At 33.3% G+C, this 17,349-nt stretch overlaps 1 protein-coding gene across 1 annotated transcript; it reads right to left on the bottom strand.

Annotated features, from left to right (window-relative positions):
- Positions 1–557: 557 nt before the first annotated feature.
- On the bottom strand, positions 558–11,103 carry LOC134706161 (uncharacterized). Its single transcript, XM_063564870.1, has 2 exons — positions 11,003–11,103; positions 558–2,245 (listed from the first exon to the last, which is right to left on the bottom strand). Exon 2 carries the CDS (start codon positions 2,235–2,237, stop codon positions 558–560), a length of 1,680 nt encoding a protein of 559 aa, XP_063420940.1. The 5' UTR covers positions 2,238–2,245; positions 11,003–11,103.
- Positions 11,104–17,349: the final 6,246 nt, after the last annotated feature.

Below are 17,349 nucleotides of genomic sequence, written 5' to 3' on the forward strand. Positions count from 1 at the left end.
AACAGTATCCTTAATACACATCTTTACCTTTTTCAACATATATAGTATATCTCAACAACTGTGAATTACACTTCCAATATCCCTTACCCCTTTTAACAAGACTGGCAGAAAATGTGAAAACAATGGCTGTGTGATCGGTTGTGTACCCAGGTATAATTTTTGCATTTTTCATAAGTGAAAATAAGTCTTTCATGTTATATTTGTTTTGACGACCAGATGGCTAACACAGCGAGATTGTAACCTATAATTCAATTTAATCAAATGCATCGTGTTTGACGATTTCATCAATTTATCAAATGTAATCAATTTAATCTGAAAGACATATATCTACCGAACTAAACAAAGGTCATTTAGTTTTATAACTGCATTGTTATGAATGTGCGTGTATTAACTAAATATTTCAAGCCAAAGCATTTCTTTTGAATTAAATAACCAAACCATTGACAGGTTAAATGTTCGGCTCTCTTTTTGTAGAGAATGTAGCATCATTTAAAAACTTAATGTAAGACAAACCATAACAAACAGTAAGGACTTCATTGTGATGTTGACATATAGTTTTACAACACTTGGTATAATGCCACGCTTCCTTTCTTGTAGCCTAAACAGACTATCTTGTTTTGATTGCTGTAATGCACTACAGTAGGAGATTCAAGCCCATCACGACCAGTAAGTAAGACTTTGCTATCTTTCCCGTCATGTTGTATTACTGTCAGGTTATTAGAGGTTTGACCAACAACAAATACGTTCTGATTACTGTCCACGAATAACCTTCTCGGTTTGGAAATAGACTTATTATCAAATACCCAGATTTCTTGTCCTGTCATGCTACAGCAGTGTACTGAATTACTAATGTAGTTTGTATAGTATATCCTGTCACTGGTCGTTGTTATATCAGACACACCTGAAGCATAGATATCGATTGTATTTAATGTCTTTCCATTCAAGTCCATCACTACTATGCCTTGTCTAAATACAACAACATACAATTTCTGGTCCTGGTAAGATATATCCCAACAGTTATCACTACATTTTACCTTCTTTCTGTCACCATTACCAGTAGTGTTTATAATCTCCAAGTATTTTGCATTTCCATATGTAACGGCTATACGATCGGTATCTATTGACGTAAGACTGTATGGTTCATTAGAGGTGGGAATGTCACGAATATGTTTGCCATCATTATTGTATTCCATTAATTTACCACTTCCATAATAGTCTGCAACTATAATTCGGTCGTCTGGTAATACAATGCAGCCATATATTGCTTGGTTTGATCCTTTGATGTCAAACTTCTGTTTCAGCTGCAGACTGATATTGTGAACATTTTGCGATAATCCGTGTATCTGTATCTGAGCCTGGTCAGTTTTTGCATCTTTTAATTGTAAATCGACCATTGCTTCAATAACTCGAATTTCACCAAACCGTTGTATCTCATTCTCTAAGGAACCGATCACGCGATGGATCTCGATTTCCATGTTGTTATTCGTATAATCTTTAATCTCTTCTGTGAGCGATCCGATTTTTGTACACACTGCTTGGTTTAATTGACGCGTTCCTAGAAAGACTTGAAGATCAGATGCAAAACGTTTCATTTGAAGTGTCTGTTCTCTAAGTTTTTCTACTTGTGCCTCCATTTGCTTCAATTGATTTAGAATTTTCACGACTTTGGATTTACAGTTTTCATGTTTTGATTTCAATTCTAGCAGCAATTTTCTCTCGAGTTTATCCAAGTATTCATTTATATTCTTTCGTGTGTCTGTAATCGTTTTCCGTATTGTTTGTTCATCTTGGTCCACGTTTTTTAGAGCTATTTCTCGGTTTTTGATACAGTGCTTCACGTTGTCTATCGTTGTTGAGATAGATCCTTCTAAGTCTAAGAGAGCAGTTGATTGTTTAGCGTTTTTCGATGCGTCATCAATGGAGATGACATCAGAAGAGGAACAGGATTTATGTTCCGAAGGAATACAGACAACGCATACCGCAATATCGTGTTTCTTGCAATAAAGATCTAGCTTTTTACCGTGAATTTCACAGTTCAGATTAACGGAAATATTTTCTATTTGACGATAGTCCTCAATAGAAATCATCTTGTGATCTCTAGATAACTTCATAGATTTGTGGTACTTTTCACATTCTCCACAAAATCCCTCTTCACATATGGTACACCATTTCTCTGCATTTTTGGAGATGTCCTCATATCCACATGAACCACACGGTATGTTCAGTTTAGATGCCATATCTTTTCCTGATCAAATATATAATACGTTATAAGTTACGTGTAAAGATAAAGAATTTATTGAAGAAAACTTTGATATTATTTGTTTGCTGGTGGATAATGGCTGTAAACTATATTTTGGCGGCAAATGTTATTGGTTAAGGAAGTAATAGTGTCTAGAGAAATCCACCGACCGTCTGCATAAAAATAGCCTTGTCATTTCACATAAGGTTCAAATCCTGCTGTCAATTGATAATGTATTTGTTGTCAGGCGAAGATATTAATGAGTCATTTCCCTTTGAACACAAATATAGTACAGAAATCTAGTAATTTATAAGTATTTCATCAAAAATTTAATTCTAGGAAAAGGGCTTTAACTGAACAAGGAGAAAAGCTAAAATCATAAAAATCGTGAAAAACAATACACTAAAATAGACAGACCGACAGACGGACAAAATGCAAACCTTAAGTCTTCCTCGACTTTAGCGGTAGGGAACTTAAAAATAGCACTTTAAAAAAGGTATGTGTCCGAAAATTTTCTGCATTCAACCATATCAAGCACGCTGAGAGTCAAATATTTGAGAGCTAAGAGTGTCTTATTTTGTAACAAACAGGCGATGAACAGTATGTCCAGCTAGTGGTAAAAATGTATGTTGTGATACACATATGATCACTTTAATAAATAATAACTTACTTACGTACTTACTGTTGGATGTAAACTGATTGATATTCTAATCTTAGATAAATGATTTTTTGTTATTTATAGATTATCGTTGATTATCTCAACGAGATTGATTTTCTCGCTTGAGCTGTTACAGCGAAAGTGAGAAAAGCAATCAAGTTGAGATGACCAATGATAATCTGTTTATCGCTGTTTTACCTTGTCAATTTTAATGTCAATTTCGTTAGCAACGCCACGTGGCCTCCTTAGTTTCTAGCGATCATTTTTCCATTCCAAGCGAAAAGCATGATATGAAAATTATCACAAAAAAAGATCAAAGGAAAAATGCACAAAATAGCGATAATAGACATTATCGATACATTTATTTTTGGCATAGCACAAGTCATGTCTTCTTTGACTATTTAATTTTTTAATCGATGTTAGAGCCAACAACATTTTTTTTAAAGGGGCACTAGCTACGAGGTATATAAAAAATCTAAAGTTTGATTTTTTTTTGTTCAATCAATGATGAAAGTGAAATAGTGAAATAAAAATTCGCTTTTTGAAGCCAGAAAGGTTCAATTTTGTCAAATTACGCTAAGAAACATTGATAATTAGGTTTTCACTTGCAAGTGAATGAGTCGACCTCTTTAAATCCGTATTCATGTGAACTACAATTTAACCCCTAGCTAGAGATTGACAACGCATGCATTGTACGTGTACTGGTTTTTTAAAGAAAAAGAATGTCAACAATGAAAGTGAAACTACGGTAAATCATTTAATTACTAATTCAATGCACATAAAATCATTTTATACGGTTAAAAGCAATGAGAAACATCTATTTTTAATCTATATAATTAAATCAAACAGACCTATGAAAATCCAATTGCACGTGTTGGTTTAATCTATTCATATCTTTATTTATGTTGACATCGCTTATATGGTCATCTGAGGTCAAATCGATAGTTAATTAATTAGATGGCGTCTGGACTTAAATACACACGAAACGAACCTATATTTTATCTACCCCATGCTCTGTAAACTGTTTATTTTAGACTTTTGATAGTGTGGATAAATATTTTACATTGTTATAAATCGAATATGAGAATTTGAGTCAAATCGGTGACCATGAATTTGACAGCTTGTGCCTCTTTAAAGCCAATATCAATAACATTTCACTTTTTCCTTTTTTTGTTTGTTTCAGCAAGGTTCACTGGGGTAAAGCTGATGACCGTAAAGCATACTTTGATACGATGTAAATTTATAAATGATTCACACGGAAGTCACAAATCTCTACCGAGGAACGTGTGTAAACTGAGAATTTGGATTTGAAAAATTCGCTAGGATGACCGTAAATCGTAATCGAGATGACCGTAACAGGATTAGCGATTCATAACAAGGCTGTCCGTAATTGGTAAAAAGATGACCGTAAATTGTTAAGGATGACCGTATTTTTTAAAGGATGACCGTCAATTCTTAGAAATATTCATATTTGTATTCATAACTGTTTGTCGAGTTTGTCTCAATAGCAATCTAATTAAAATTAAATCCTTTAATTGCTCCTGTTCTGATGTGTAATATGTTTAATTTATCAATTTCTTTTGAACTATTTGCCGTATTTAGAGTTTGTGACAATGATAGTAAATTGCATATTTCTCGTAAATAATTAAATATTTAAGGAATGACTGAAATATTTTTTCTGTTTATGAAGAAATAACATAAAAAAATTGGTGCACACTGAATAACGCGCGTAGCGGGATATTTAACAGTGTGCATCACATTTTTTATGTTATTTCGAATAGACAGAAAAAATATTAGTCATTTCTTATAATTCAATTCTAAATTCCATTATAAACCATAGAAAACCATAAAAAACGTTGATGACGTCACGGTCACATGACTAAATTATGCTATGGGCTCAGAACAAAATAACGTCAGCCAATCAGAGGACGCGTTACATCCAAAATTAAATTATTCATTGATAACAACGTTAAAATTTGAATACAAATCAAATATTTTATTTTTCCAATCAGGGTCCCAAAGCGGGCATTTATACATTTACCAATAGTGAAAGTATATGACGTTACGCACGTTATTGCTTCAATACCGTGTAATCAACCAGTCCACTCTAATAAACAGCTTTTCTATAAAATCATAATAGTTATCAAAAGTACCAGGATCATAACAGTTAAGTTATATAAAACTTATATCCATAGAGTAGACAGGTAAATACTATTCCGAAAGAAAAAGTACAAATTGTTTTAACATATTTTATTTTAGTCTAAAATAAGGACAACATATGGAAAAAACGTCAAAAATATGCGTGTCAGACGTAACAGACTATACGCATATTTACTTTAGCAGGGGTGTTTGTGTTCTTCAAAATAGTGTTATATCCACGAAAATTCGAATGAATGATATGCTTCATATATAAAGTATAACAATATTACTGGATATGTGTTTCTGATAGGACCAACGCTATTTTTTGGCAAAAACAAATAGTGTTCATATTGGTCAGCTTTTGGAAGATGTTCAGTTATCAAAATTCATAGGTTTTGAAATATAAGATTACATAATATTTCGTTTGTGTAAATTCGGCTGACATATGTGCATACATAGACCATATCAAAATCGAATTTTTGGAGCACTCACACTACATATAAAAATGCAACGGCTTCTGGCAAATGTCTTGCAAGATGTCCAATGTCGGATTTCGCCGTTTATTACAAATAAATTGTCATTTGTGACGTTATTTATTAAAAATTTAGATTAGTTGCATGCTTAATTGTCCTTTTCCGTAATTGTGCTTTTACTTTCCAAAATAGCTACATACTTTTTGATAACTTGCGTAGTCAAAACGACTTCGTTTTCAAAGAAATGAAATGTCTTGCAAGTTTGTCCACTGGACGATTTTCGAACGTTTTCAACGTTGTCGATTCGTGGTACGCTATTTATGGTGGATCATCTGTATAAAGTTCTTCAGATAGATTTTTTTTTGATAGTCAGATACTATCAACAAGATCACAAAGTATCATAAAAAAATCCGATGACTGGGTTTGTTCGTTTAGATGAGGTTCTTAAGTTGTGAAAAAGTTTTGTATCACAAGAGGATAACAAATCATCTTTATCAAAATTTTCAAATTTAGGAAGCGTAAACTGACTGCGATTTTTTTTATTTCTCTGCAACATGTAAAGAATTGAAAGTGAAAATAAAATTGGGCCTAAAGCGTGGCTATATACCTCTCCACATCATACAAAGCTTGTAAACATATGAGATGAATAATGATTAACCTTTTTTTCTGACAATCGTTTCATTTCATAATCTAATTGTACCGCTATTAAAGAAAGTATAGTGAATTTCATAAGCAAGACCCTCGAGGCAAGACCCGTTAAACTTGTTATTCTCGACAATTTTTTTTTTATATTAAAGCAAAATATATATCCTCCTCCTTTTCGGATCTTAATGGGAAAACATTACACTTTAATACGTTGTATGTTAATTGATCTCTGGTTGAGAGTTGTCTCATTGGCACTCATCATACCGTATATATCTTCTCATTTAATCAAGATATGCATTACCCAAATTCGATATATTTTGTTGTTTTTTGCTTACGTTACCTTCATTGGGAAATATTCAATGCATATTCAGTAAAACAAAACATTATAAGAAGTATCCATACTGATGTGCAAAACAAAAAATTGCAAGCGAAATACAAAACCGATCCCAAATAATCGGTAATCGCCGTAAAACGCAAAAATTGAGACGCAATATCGTGCTTAACGTCATATGCAACAAACATTGTAAATTATATAACGTGACAGATATTATAATAGACAAATGACAATAAATTTGTTCATCTGCATAGGAGACACAAATTCAAAGGACGGTGCTGTAGGATATACTGTTGACTGCGATAGGCAATAACAGCAATCCTCATTGTGTCAGAAGCAGATGAACACAAATAAATAGAGAAACTGAATCCTCTCACTTAAAAATGTTTTTTTTTAATAACAACAATAACTAATTTTGCGAAACATGGAATATAAATCTGCTATTTGCAGTGTTTAACCAGGAATATACACAACTCTTTTCAAACAGTTGAGTTATCACAAGACAGCAGCCGTAGCAACTTCTCTTGGGAATTTAAGTTAATGAAATTGGAACATGATTCAGATGTGATATAAATAGTGTCTGTCTTCGTTATATTTTGTGCAATAAAAGAGAAATTCTAATGCAATTAATTTGTAACAATTGTTCTGATTGGATGACAGCAAGCGTAAAATTCTCTATCTCCTTGTCTGTAACTAAGGAATCCGACATTTTAAATTTCGGAAGGTATCGACATGTTATTTCTACAATAATAAACAAAAAAACTCACTTGTTGCGCTTAAAATTCTTCTTTTTATTAAATTTTATTACATTCTGAAGCGGCACAGAAGCCAGAAAACGCCCAGTGTTTATGTTTGACGCCGGAAGCATACCTATGACGTCACCTAGTTTAGGGACCAGAGAAGATAACATCTTTTCGCGGAATTTTCTTTAATGAAGATTTTACACTGAAATAATGACTGAAATTTAATTATGAACTTGTTTTTCATTAGAATAGAGATAACTGTATTGTATTTGAAGCTTTGCGGACGTCCATCGGTAGTTTTACTGTCGCAAATACCCGTTTACCTGTCTCCGCTCTGCGTCGCCAGGTAAACTAAATTTGCGACAGTAAAACTACCGATGGACGTCCTTAAAGCTTCAAATACAATACAGTTATCTCTTAATTCTAATGCAATTTGTATGTAACAATTTTTTTCATTGGCTAACAGTTGCCGTCAAATCCACAGCTGACCAGGCGTAACTAAGGAGAGACCCCGCCATTTCGAATTGATGAATCAACAAATGTTCGATTACTACTATATAATCAAAAATAAAACAACACCTACCTCGAATTTGCCGTTTTAATGTAATTTTATCCAAATTTGAAGCGTACAGGTAACCAAATAACCTCCAGTTTGTAAGTTTTCGTTTGTATGACGTCACGTTTAGCCATGACGTCTTTGTGCCAAAATTATTCATGAACTTTCGCGGATTTTTTTTTATTTGACAAATTTAGCCATTTTTTCAAGTTTTATCGTATTTTTTCTTTTTGTAATGCATTAGAATCGGAATAACAGTACTGTAGTTGAAGAGTTGCCACCGTCAATTTTGATTTGACGGTCGCAAATCTCCGTTTTACTGTCTCCGCTCCGCGTCGCCAGTAAAACTGCATTTGCGACCGTCAAATCTACAATTGACGGTGGCAACTCTTCAACTACAGTACTGTTATTCCTTAAATGAACTTCATTTTCAATATTACCAGAATTACATTGCTGACATACGGTCTAATGTTTGGAGAATACCCTGGTATCGTTCTATTTTAATCTGTAAATGGTGAGATGACACCCTCAATTTTGTTAATGATCTCCTACGCTAAAAAAAATTAGGATATTTATATAGATACTTTTCGAAACCATAATTATCCTTAACTGTCACATAAGTGCGGGCCTCTCCTTCTGATTTCTTGGTCAGTTGATCCTTCCAAAATTTGTATGCACGTCTCTTTCAATATTTTCCTGATGGTATTATATGAAATATTTTTCCCATCATTTAGATTTGCAAAACCAGGAAGAGTTTTTAAAATGTGTTGGAGAAAGCTATACCATGACGATTTATACTGAGAATATAGAGATTTGAATGCTGGTATGCATCTTGTAATAAAGGAAATTATTCTTATTTTTTAGTCTAAGCCAATAATTCAAAACAGACCTCATTAATTAAAAGTACAGTGGAAACCGACCAAGTTAAAATAAGGCTGCACAATTTGTGTTTTTATTTGTGCCGACCAGAATGAGTTTACAAAACTTACTGTGTAGCTTTACACACGTTAAGTTTGAATACATTTTATCCATGCAAATTAGTTGGTTTCCATATCTAAATTTTGCTATCAAGGGATTGAATGAGCTCCAAATTTCACTTCCATATAGAGGAATAAGCTTAATAGCATGCTCAAAAACATGCATACAGTACTAGTTTTTAAGGATTTAGAGATAATATGCCTATTAATATTTACATGGTCTAGAGATTTTTCCAAATAGTTGGGATGGTCATTGATGACAATTTTAAACAGGTTAGGACTTATGTTATCTCCTTGTATAACTCCAAACTGTGTAGGAAAGAATATAATACAAATTGACAGCGATGCGACGAGAAGTTAAAGAAAAAAAAACATTGATTAAGCATAAGATTATCCAGCGTAATCAGATTAAAATCTTAACATCTGCCTTGAAATATACAAACAGTCCATTGACAACACCGGATCCGATGGAACTGCAAAATTTATTCGGCATTCAGTTGGTTTGACTGAGATTAAACATTCCGTAACAAATGAAAAGCAATATGTTCAGTAAATATTCCATTAGATAAGGATTTCAATACGGAAATGAAGTATTCGTATCGCCCTATCTCTTTTAGTTTTGCTTCAATATTTGGCAATAGTTCATAAATCTAAAAAAGATGTGGTATAATTGCCAATTAGACAACTCTCCAAAAGACAATTCTCCACTGGAGACCAAAATGACACAAAAATCAACAACTATAGGTCATCGGACGGTCTTCAACAATGAGCAAAGTACATACCGCATAGTCAGCATAAAAGGCCCCCTAAATAACAATGTAAAATACATTCAAACGAGAAAACTAACGACCTAATAAAGTTCATTTTAATTCCGTTGGACACCCTTCTTGGACATAATCGCCACTGACTTTAAAATTGGAGGAACATCTTTTGAATGCTATAGTTAGTTCTTCTAAATTTATAATTTGGTTTTCACTTGTATAATTTAGAATTTTTACAGGTGCCCTCCTATAATATATATGCAACACTATCGTGCAAAGCAGGTGCAACATATATACACCTGTTCTGTTTCCTTGGGTTATAAGTTACAGGCAGGTTACATAGTAAGCATTGTCTACAAGACAGCTCATGTTCAAAGCTAGCAAGATTCCTCTTTCATTCGGATACGATTTAATACAGTTGGTTAACTATGTATTTGAAGCAGTCTTATTTTCTTCTACCTATAGGATAATGCAGTCTTATAAATACGTTTCATACCAACACAATTAATTATTTGATACAATCAAGGTAATACAAATACGGATATCTGTTAAAATCGATGGTCATCCTGTATAAATTACGGTCATCCTTTACAAATTTACCAATCACGGTCATCCTTGTTTTATGTTACGGTCATCTTGAAAAAAATTTACTTACGATTTACGGTCATCTTAGAGAATTTTTCAAATCCAATTTCCTGTTTTATACACATTTCTCGGTAGTAATATGTGATTTCCGTGTGATTCTTTTATACATTTACATCGTACCAATGTATGATTTGTAAAGAAAATGCTTTAGAAACACTTAAACAGACAATACAAATACTGACCTAATTTTTCATCCGAAATCTTGGGATGACCGTGAATGCAGTTACGGTCATCAGCTTTACCCCAGTGAAGGTTATAAATGTGATTAACATTGAAAGAATATCTATGATACAAACGTGTCGGGCATCGTTCGGTACCGATGAAAACAGTGGTAAGGATTTGATATTACACATGATATGCCAACGTAAAAATCATTTATTGTTTGCGAAAACATCCTGAAAAAAAATTGTTAAACGTCGTTTCACACAAGAGAAAAATAACCAGCTTAAATAAGAGGAGGTCACTTGAATTGTGAATAAGTTTGTGACCCCCCCCCCCCCTTTCCGGTTTTACAGGGACCCTGGCTACTGTTCAACATTATTGTGTATAGTATTTAGCAAGTTACTCAAATGGCGATCTCAATTAAAAACAGATATTAACAGTTATGTTAGTTTCTGTTATGTTAATATGATAACTCTGTCTCCAATTTTAATATTTGAATGTTACCAAATTTAATCAAGACAAAGATATGGAAGGAATGATCTTACCTTTGTCGATCGTGTTATGAAGCTGGAAAATCAACAAGGAAGCTAGTTATATTTTTGGTTTCACTTTTGTTCATCAAAGTTCTTATGTACGCTAAGTGTGCAGATACTTTATAATTGTTATTTACCTGTGAATTTAAACTAAAGCAGTGAAGGAAAACTTGTGATACTATCTTTCCCAACTTTCGTTTTTATCGTTAGCTACAATTCGTGTCTACCAACATAAGTCACATGACCTATTTATTTAGGTATTTAAAATGTGAAAGACGCGGGTAAATTTGAAAATAAGGAAACAACACCTTTTCCATAAGTATCCGATAAATTCTTAGATTTCTTTTGATATGAAAAAAAAAACACTTTAAAAAAAATATATAAGGGGACGACCATTGGAGATTCTAGGGGTTGGGTAGGGGGCAGGGGGATTATGGAAATACATAACTCTGCCTTGATAATCACAAAAATAAATGGTTTGTTCTGTGGTAGTTTGAAAATTAATTACCTGACTTGCAATGTATTGAAAATAAATAACTCAGAAGGTCTAATCGAAAGTATGAGATGGCCCCAGATTCTTCATAAATTCATCTTTTTCCCCAAAAAATATCGGTAAACACTTCCCAAATCTTTTAATAATAAAAGTAAAAATATTATTTAGATATACTTTAAACGTCTGAAAACTGGTTTCATAATAAACTTGAGGTATATTTTCTCAGAAACACTCACCTCACTTTTATTACAGGGCCGTAACTACTTTGAGGCAAATGCCTCATGTGGAAATTCAAAACCAAACGTTCATCTCCATATCAAATTGTGTTCACGGCCATTACCTTTCAAGAAGCAAGTTCTGTTCTCCATCAGACCATGGAAGTATATTTAAATTTTTCTTCCATGATCAGAAGTAGCCCCTGATTTTTCTGGATCAATGTTTCTTATTTATTTGTCTATTGTTCATTGATTGCCCTTCTGTATTCTGTTAGTGTTGTATTCCGTTTGTAATTTAGTTATTTTGTTATTTTATCATGAGTTTAAAAAAAAAAACAGAAGTCCCAGACTTAACTATGTAAATTACATTATTGCTTTTCATGCATATTGATCTTTTGATGTTGTCCCTATAAACTTATTAAAATTGGGAAAGAAGATGGGGAATGTGTCAAAGCGACAACAACCCAGCCATAGAGCAGTCAACAGCCGAATGCCACCAATGGGTCTTCAATGTAGCGAGACATATCGCACCCGTAGGTGTCCTTCAGTTGGTCCCTAAAAAAATATGTATACTAGTACAGTTATAATGGACGTCATACTAAACTCCGAATTATACACAAGAAACTAAAATTAAAAACTATGATCTGCAATCAGTAGTGACCGACTGACGGATTGACGGACAGAGGTAAAACAATGTGTTCCTGTTCCGCGAAGAATCTTCGAGTTATGATGGCAAGGTCGCCTACAAATTAGAAAAATCTACAACAATCTCCAAAAACCCGTTACTTACGCACTACTAGATTCATATTGCATACATAAGGGGAGATAACTCTTGACCCTTCATTTTTTGTTATTTTATTTTACCATGTGATTATGGACTTTTCGAATTGATTTTACTCTAAGTTTAGTATTTTTGTGATTTTGCTTTTTTTCATAAAGCTACAGCCCCAAAATAAAACAGAGGCTGAAGATCATGCGAACATTTTATTTTGATTCTTGGTTTCTATGTACACCGATCTATAGACACCAGCACTTCTTGTTAAATGGTCTATATAGCAATATCGGGTAATACATATCTGAACTAGTCCATGAAAGACAGGGTACTGGTAGTTGTCACAAAAATAAATAACCATTGTTTGTACATCGTAAATGTGTGTTAGCCAATTGTGCATGGTTTCAATAATGTGACATAACACTAGCCCTGACAAACTAAGTTAAGACGTAGGAAATGTGAAGAGTTGACAGGTCGACGGGGGCTGACGGAAACAAAGTGAGACGAGACAGATCACAACTCATCTGACCAATACTAGTATTAGATTTTGCAAACGAAAATCTCGACTTTTCTCTGTGATTTTCAATTGTCCTTTCATAATATCTGTTTTTACTTCGGAGATCGTGTCAGACTTTATATGTACTGTGTTCGCCACAAACCACTAAAATAAATAAAATGCATTTACGGTCCAAATTCTGTTTATTTTCTGAGGATCGCATGCATGTACATAATTCGGCAAATTTTTCAGGTTGCAAGTAAGAAAAATATAGAAACACAAAGATACAAATTATAAACTAACCTTTCGCTTAAAAGAGGGTCGACAGATACCAAAGGAAATCATAAATCTAAAACAAACTGACAACGCCATGGCTAAAGATGAAAAAGACAAACAGACAAACAATAGTACACATGACACAACATAGAAAACTAAAGAATAAAGGAAACAAACCTTACCGAAAACTAGGGGTGATCTCAGGTGCTCCGGAAGGGTAAGCAGATCCTGCTCCACATGTTTCACCCGTCGTGTTGCTTATGTGATAACAAATTAGGTAAATAGTCTAATTCGGTAGGTCACATTCATGAAAGGGAAGGGGATTGTAGTTACGACGTAGGGAACATATCCGATATCATTTTGAAACGGTTAATGCATAACGGTCAACCAACTCGTGTTGGCATCCGTAAAATTTACGAAGGGATGATTTCAACTTCACTATTTGGAAATCTTGGTTTAATAGCTTCCTTGTGAGCAGCAACCATCTATCAAGATAATCATGATAGAAAATGTAAAGCCAAGCACCGGAATATCGTATCAATTGGGAGATATATACCCCGTTTGCAGGTGCTGATGGAATCATGTTGCTACTTAGAAATGGAAAGTTCACAATTGGAAAGCTGAAATCATCTCTTTTGTCGTAAAGTTTTTGTTTTCAACCGACCCTCATAGTCAATTTTAAGGTGTAAGTTAAAATATGAGGTCGACTTAAGTGTATCTTTAGTATCCTTTAGTATTTCTATCTTTCGTTAAGTTCATTAAAAAAAGAAGCTCACCTGGATTGTTTTCTTGTTCATACCATGACGAAATTGTGAAAGTGAGTAAGGGTAAGGGTTGTTTTGGAACTCCGATCATCAAAGAAATTGATTATGAAAACCGCAAATACATTGTAACAATTGTTTGCACTACAACTGCTAAAAACCTATTTTATTTAAGACAATTATTGACGCAAGCCATACTTTATAGTAGTTTTAACGTGGGTAGGTATTATATTCGTGATTATTTTTGCCCGAGCGATAGCGAGGACTTAAAAAAAACACGACTATAATGCCTATCCATATTAAAAACTACAATAAATTATAGCTTGAATCAATTATTTCGATTCTGATTAAGACCATTAAGGTAATTTCCGATGTGTATACGTGTAGAGTGTTTCTGTGGGCTCTTCCTTGAACCTCCCTTTTTGTTTGTAAACAAGCAAACGACTGGTAATGTAATTTTTCAGAGGGAGCAGTTTTCAACAGCCATCATGAACGGTCGTCGTATCATTTAAGAGTTTTGGAAATGTTTTAAATTAAGGAAATATATCAAATGCATGCCAATTTGATAAAATTTATTATTCTGCAGTAGTCAATATACGCATGTGCAAACACATTTTATTGGATTTAGAGCATGGGTTTATTCACAAAACGAAAGATGCACGTCATATTAGAATTGTCATTAAACACGGCTCCGCGTTTGGCACCTTCCTTTGGAGTATATGATATTCATAGAACTTAAATAAATCATAGGTCAGTTGATTAGTAATCAATCACGTTGGTTATGTTAACCTGACTGTTTTATATATACTTTGAATGTTAAGAAAGATGGAATGGTCTCTTCTGAAACTTAAATAAGTTGAAGAAAACCCATAATTTGCAAATTTTAGGGGGTGCACGCCCGCCATGCCCCCGTCTAAACTTGTCCCTGCTTCGATGTTCCCGTTGTTTTCCTCTAACGGTTGATATGTTCCCTCTGTAAAGGTTTGTACACCGGTATACCACTGTTGCCATATGTTACAACTATCCATTTAATTCAGACTGATTCAAAAAGATTCAAAATAAGATCGCAATCAATTTGGCTTTCGAAAATTTACAGTAGGCTATGAAAGATCCTTGATAGCAAAACATGATACAGTTCAAAAGAGAAAATAAGTAATCTGACATGTGCGTATAGCAATGAAAGTGCGTATAGCAATGAATGAAATATATAAAATGTAATAGGCTTTCACCAACGATAATTGGCTATAATTTCCCTGTTTTGGATAGACTTGTGAAATTTGACGGAATAAACCTGTTAAGAAAAACAATATGTGAAAGAACTCTAATATACTCTAAATATGATTGCTGAGCAAATTGATGTACGACCGTTGTGGCTAGAGTGAATTTAAATTAATTTTAAAGTGCGATATTCAAGATTGCTAAAATTTGGTGGTCTGCGTATTTTTAAATACAATAACAAATGCACTATGTCATGTCAGAGTAGGTGTACTGATCTGAATTAACGATGTGACACTTAATCCTATTATATCACCGAACGCCTCAAACTCGTCTGGTGCAAAGAAGGATAACTCTGATTCAGTTTATTACTTTTATCAAAATCTACATAAGAATGAAACACAAATTAGTAATTTGGTGAACTTGGACCGCTTTTCTGGATTTATATTAAAAAAAATAAGTTTGAGGTATGAATGAAAACATTATAGTAGAAATATTACGGTTAGAAAAACAAAATTGTTCGCTCTGATTTCCGAATTTAGTTTTCCCTGATCTAGAAAACTTAATCAGTTTTAAATTATCTATACAGTGGAGATCAGTTCTAACCTCTCATTAGAACTGTCAGAATAATCTGTCATAGAACTGTTCTAACCTGTCCTAGAACAGTTCTAGCTAGAACAGTTCTACCCTAGAACTGTTCTAGGTAGAACTGTCAGGATCAGTTCTAGGTAGAACTGACTAAATCAGTTCTAGGTAGAACTGCCAGGATCAGTTCTAGGGTAGAACTGTCTAAAACTGTTCTAGGTAGAACTGACCAAATCAGTTCTAACTGTAGAACTGTCAGCAGAACTGACCAAATCAGTCAGGACTGAAGAACAGTTCTAAATGACGTCACTGCAGGAAGGGCACTTTAGAATTTAGAAGAAAGAATCAGTTCCAATTACTTTACTATATATAATAGCGGATTTTTCTATATTTTTATATCGAGTTCTATATTTTTACTGATCACTCATCGGAGAAATATTTTTATAAGATTGCAAATGAAACATCATTATTTACGTTTCTTCGTTCCCCGTTTTTAACAGTCTCTTCATAAATATAACTCGGCATTTAATTCATGGAAATTTAATCTTAATTTACCTTGTTTGCCTTGGATTTACATTCATGATTTAGGATTCTGTTTTGACAAATGTTCAAACGAAAATTGTACAGTGGATGGATTATGGGATTAATGAAATTAGTGTTGTTAAACGTAAAAAAAAAACTACATGTCATTGTGTTTGTACATTTGCATTAGCTCGTTGCCAAACTTATCCATAACGATTATGAATAATATCTGGGAGTCCTGAAAGTCTGAAAAATATACTCGATCTGAACATAAATGAAATATTTGCCACTGGACGTTAGGCTACAAACAAAACCAATCATTGTCCTTCTTCAAATTATATATTAACAGTATAGTCAGTATACTATTCCAAGAAGAGAACTTCTCATACATGTACTTTTCATTTTAAAATAAAGTATATGAATCAGTCATGTGAGTGTTGGATTATGCCGTTAAATAGTTTTGTTTAAAAAAAACATCATGAACTATCATTGACTATACTGACTTAAAAAGTCACTTTTGTGACGGTTCAATATTTAATAATATAAGTTTGGATGTAACGGGTCTTCTGACGTTATTTTGTTATCAACACCCATAGACATAAGTTAGGCATGTGAACGTAACATCATCAACATTTTTTTATGGTTCGCCAAGGTTTAAACATTTTGTTAAAATGAAATTTAGAATTAAATTATAAGAAATGACTGTAATATTTTTTCTGTCTATTCGAAATAACGTAAAAAATGTGGTGCACACTGTTTAAAAACCCGCTACGCACATTTATCAGTGTGCACCAAATTTTTTTATGTTATTTCTTCATAGACAGAAAAAATATTACAGTCATTCCTTAAATAGTAATATTATCGATACAGAGAGGAAATAATGGCGCTCTAAAATGATGTGGATAAAATTTGGTGTCCTCTTTATCATTCAATATCTGTCCTGACTTAGAAATATTATTGGTTTACAATGAAGCCATATATATTTACATGATAAAGAATATATAGATATAGGAAGATCATGAAGATGTGGTGTGAGTGCCAATGAGAAAACTCTCCATCCAAATAAAAATTTAAAAATAAGTAAACCATTATAGGTCAATGTACGCCTTTCAACACTGAGCCTTGGCTCACACCAAACAACAAGCTATA

The sequence above is a fragment of the Mytilus trossulus genome, chromosome 2 (assembly GCF_036588685.1).
Source record: "Mytilus trossulus isolate FHL-02 chromosome 2, PNRI_Mtr1.1.1.hap1, whole genome shotgun sequence".
In the NCBI taxonomy this organism is placed as follows: Eukaryota; Metazoa; Mollusca; class Bivalvia; order Mytilida; family Mytilidae; genus Mytilus; species Mytilus trossulus.

What these genes read in the sequence shown, in the direction of transcription:
- LOC134706161 (XM_063564870.1), bottom strand. Translation starts at nt 2,237, where the DNA reads ATGGCATCTAAACTGAACATACCGTGTGGTTCATGTGGATATGAGGAC.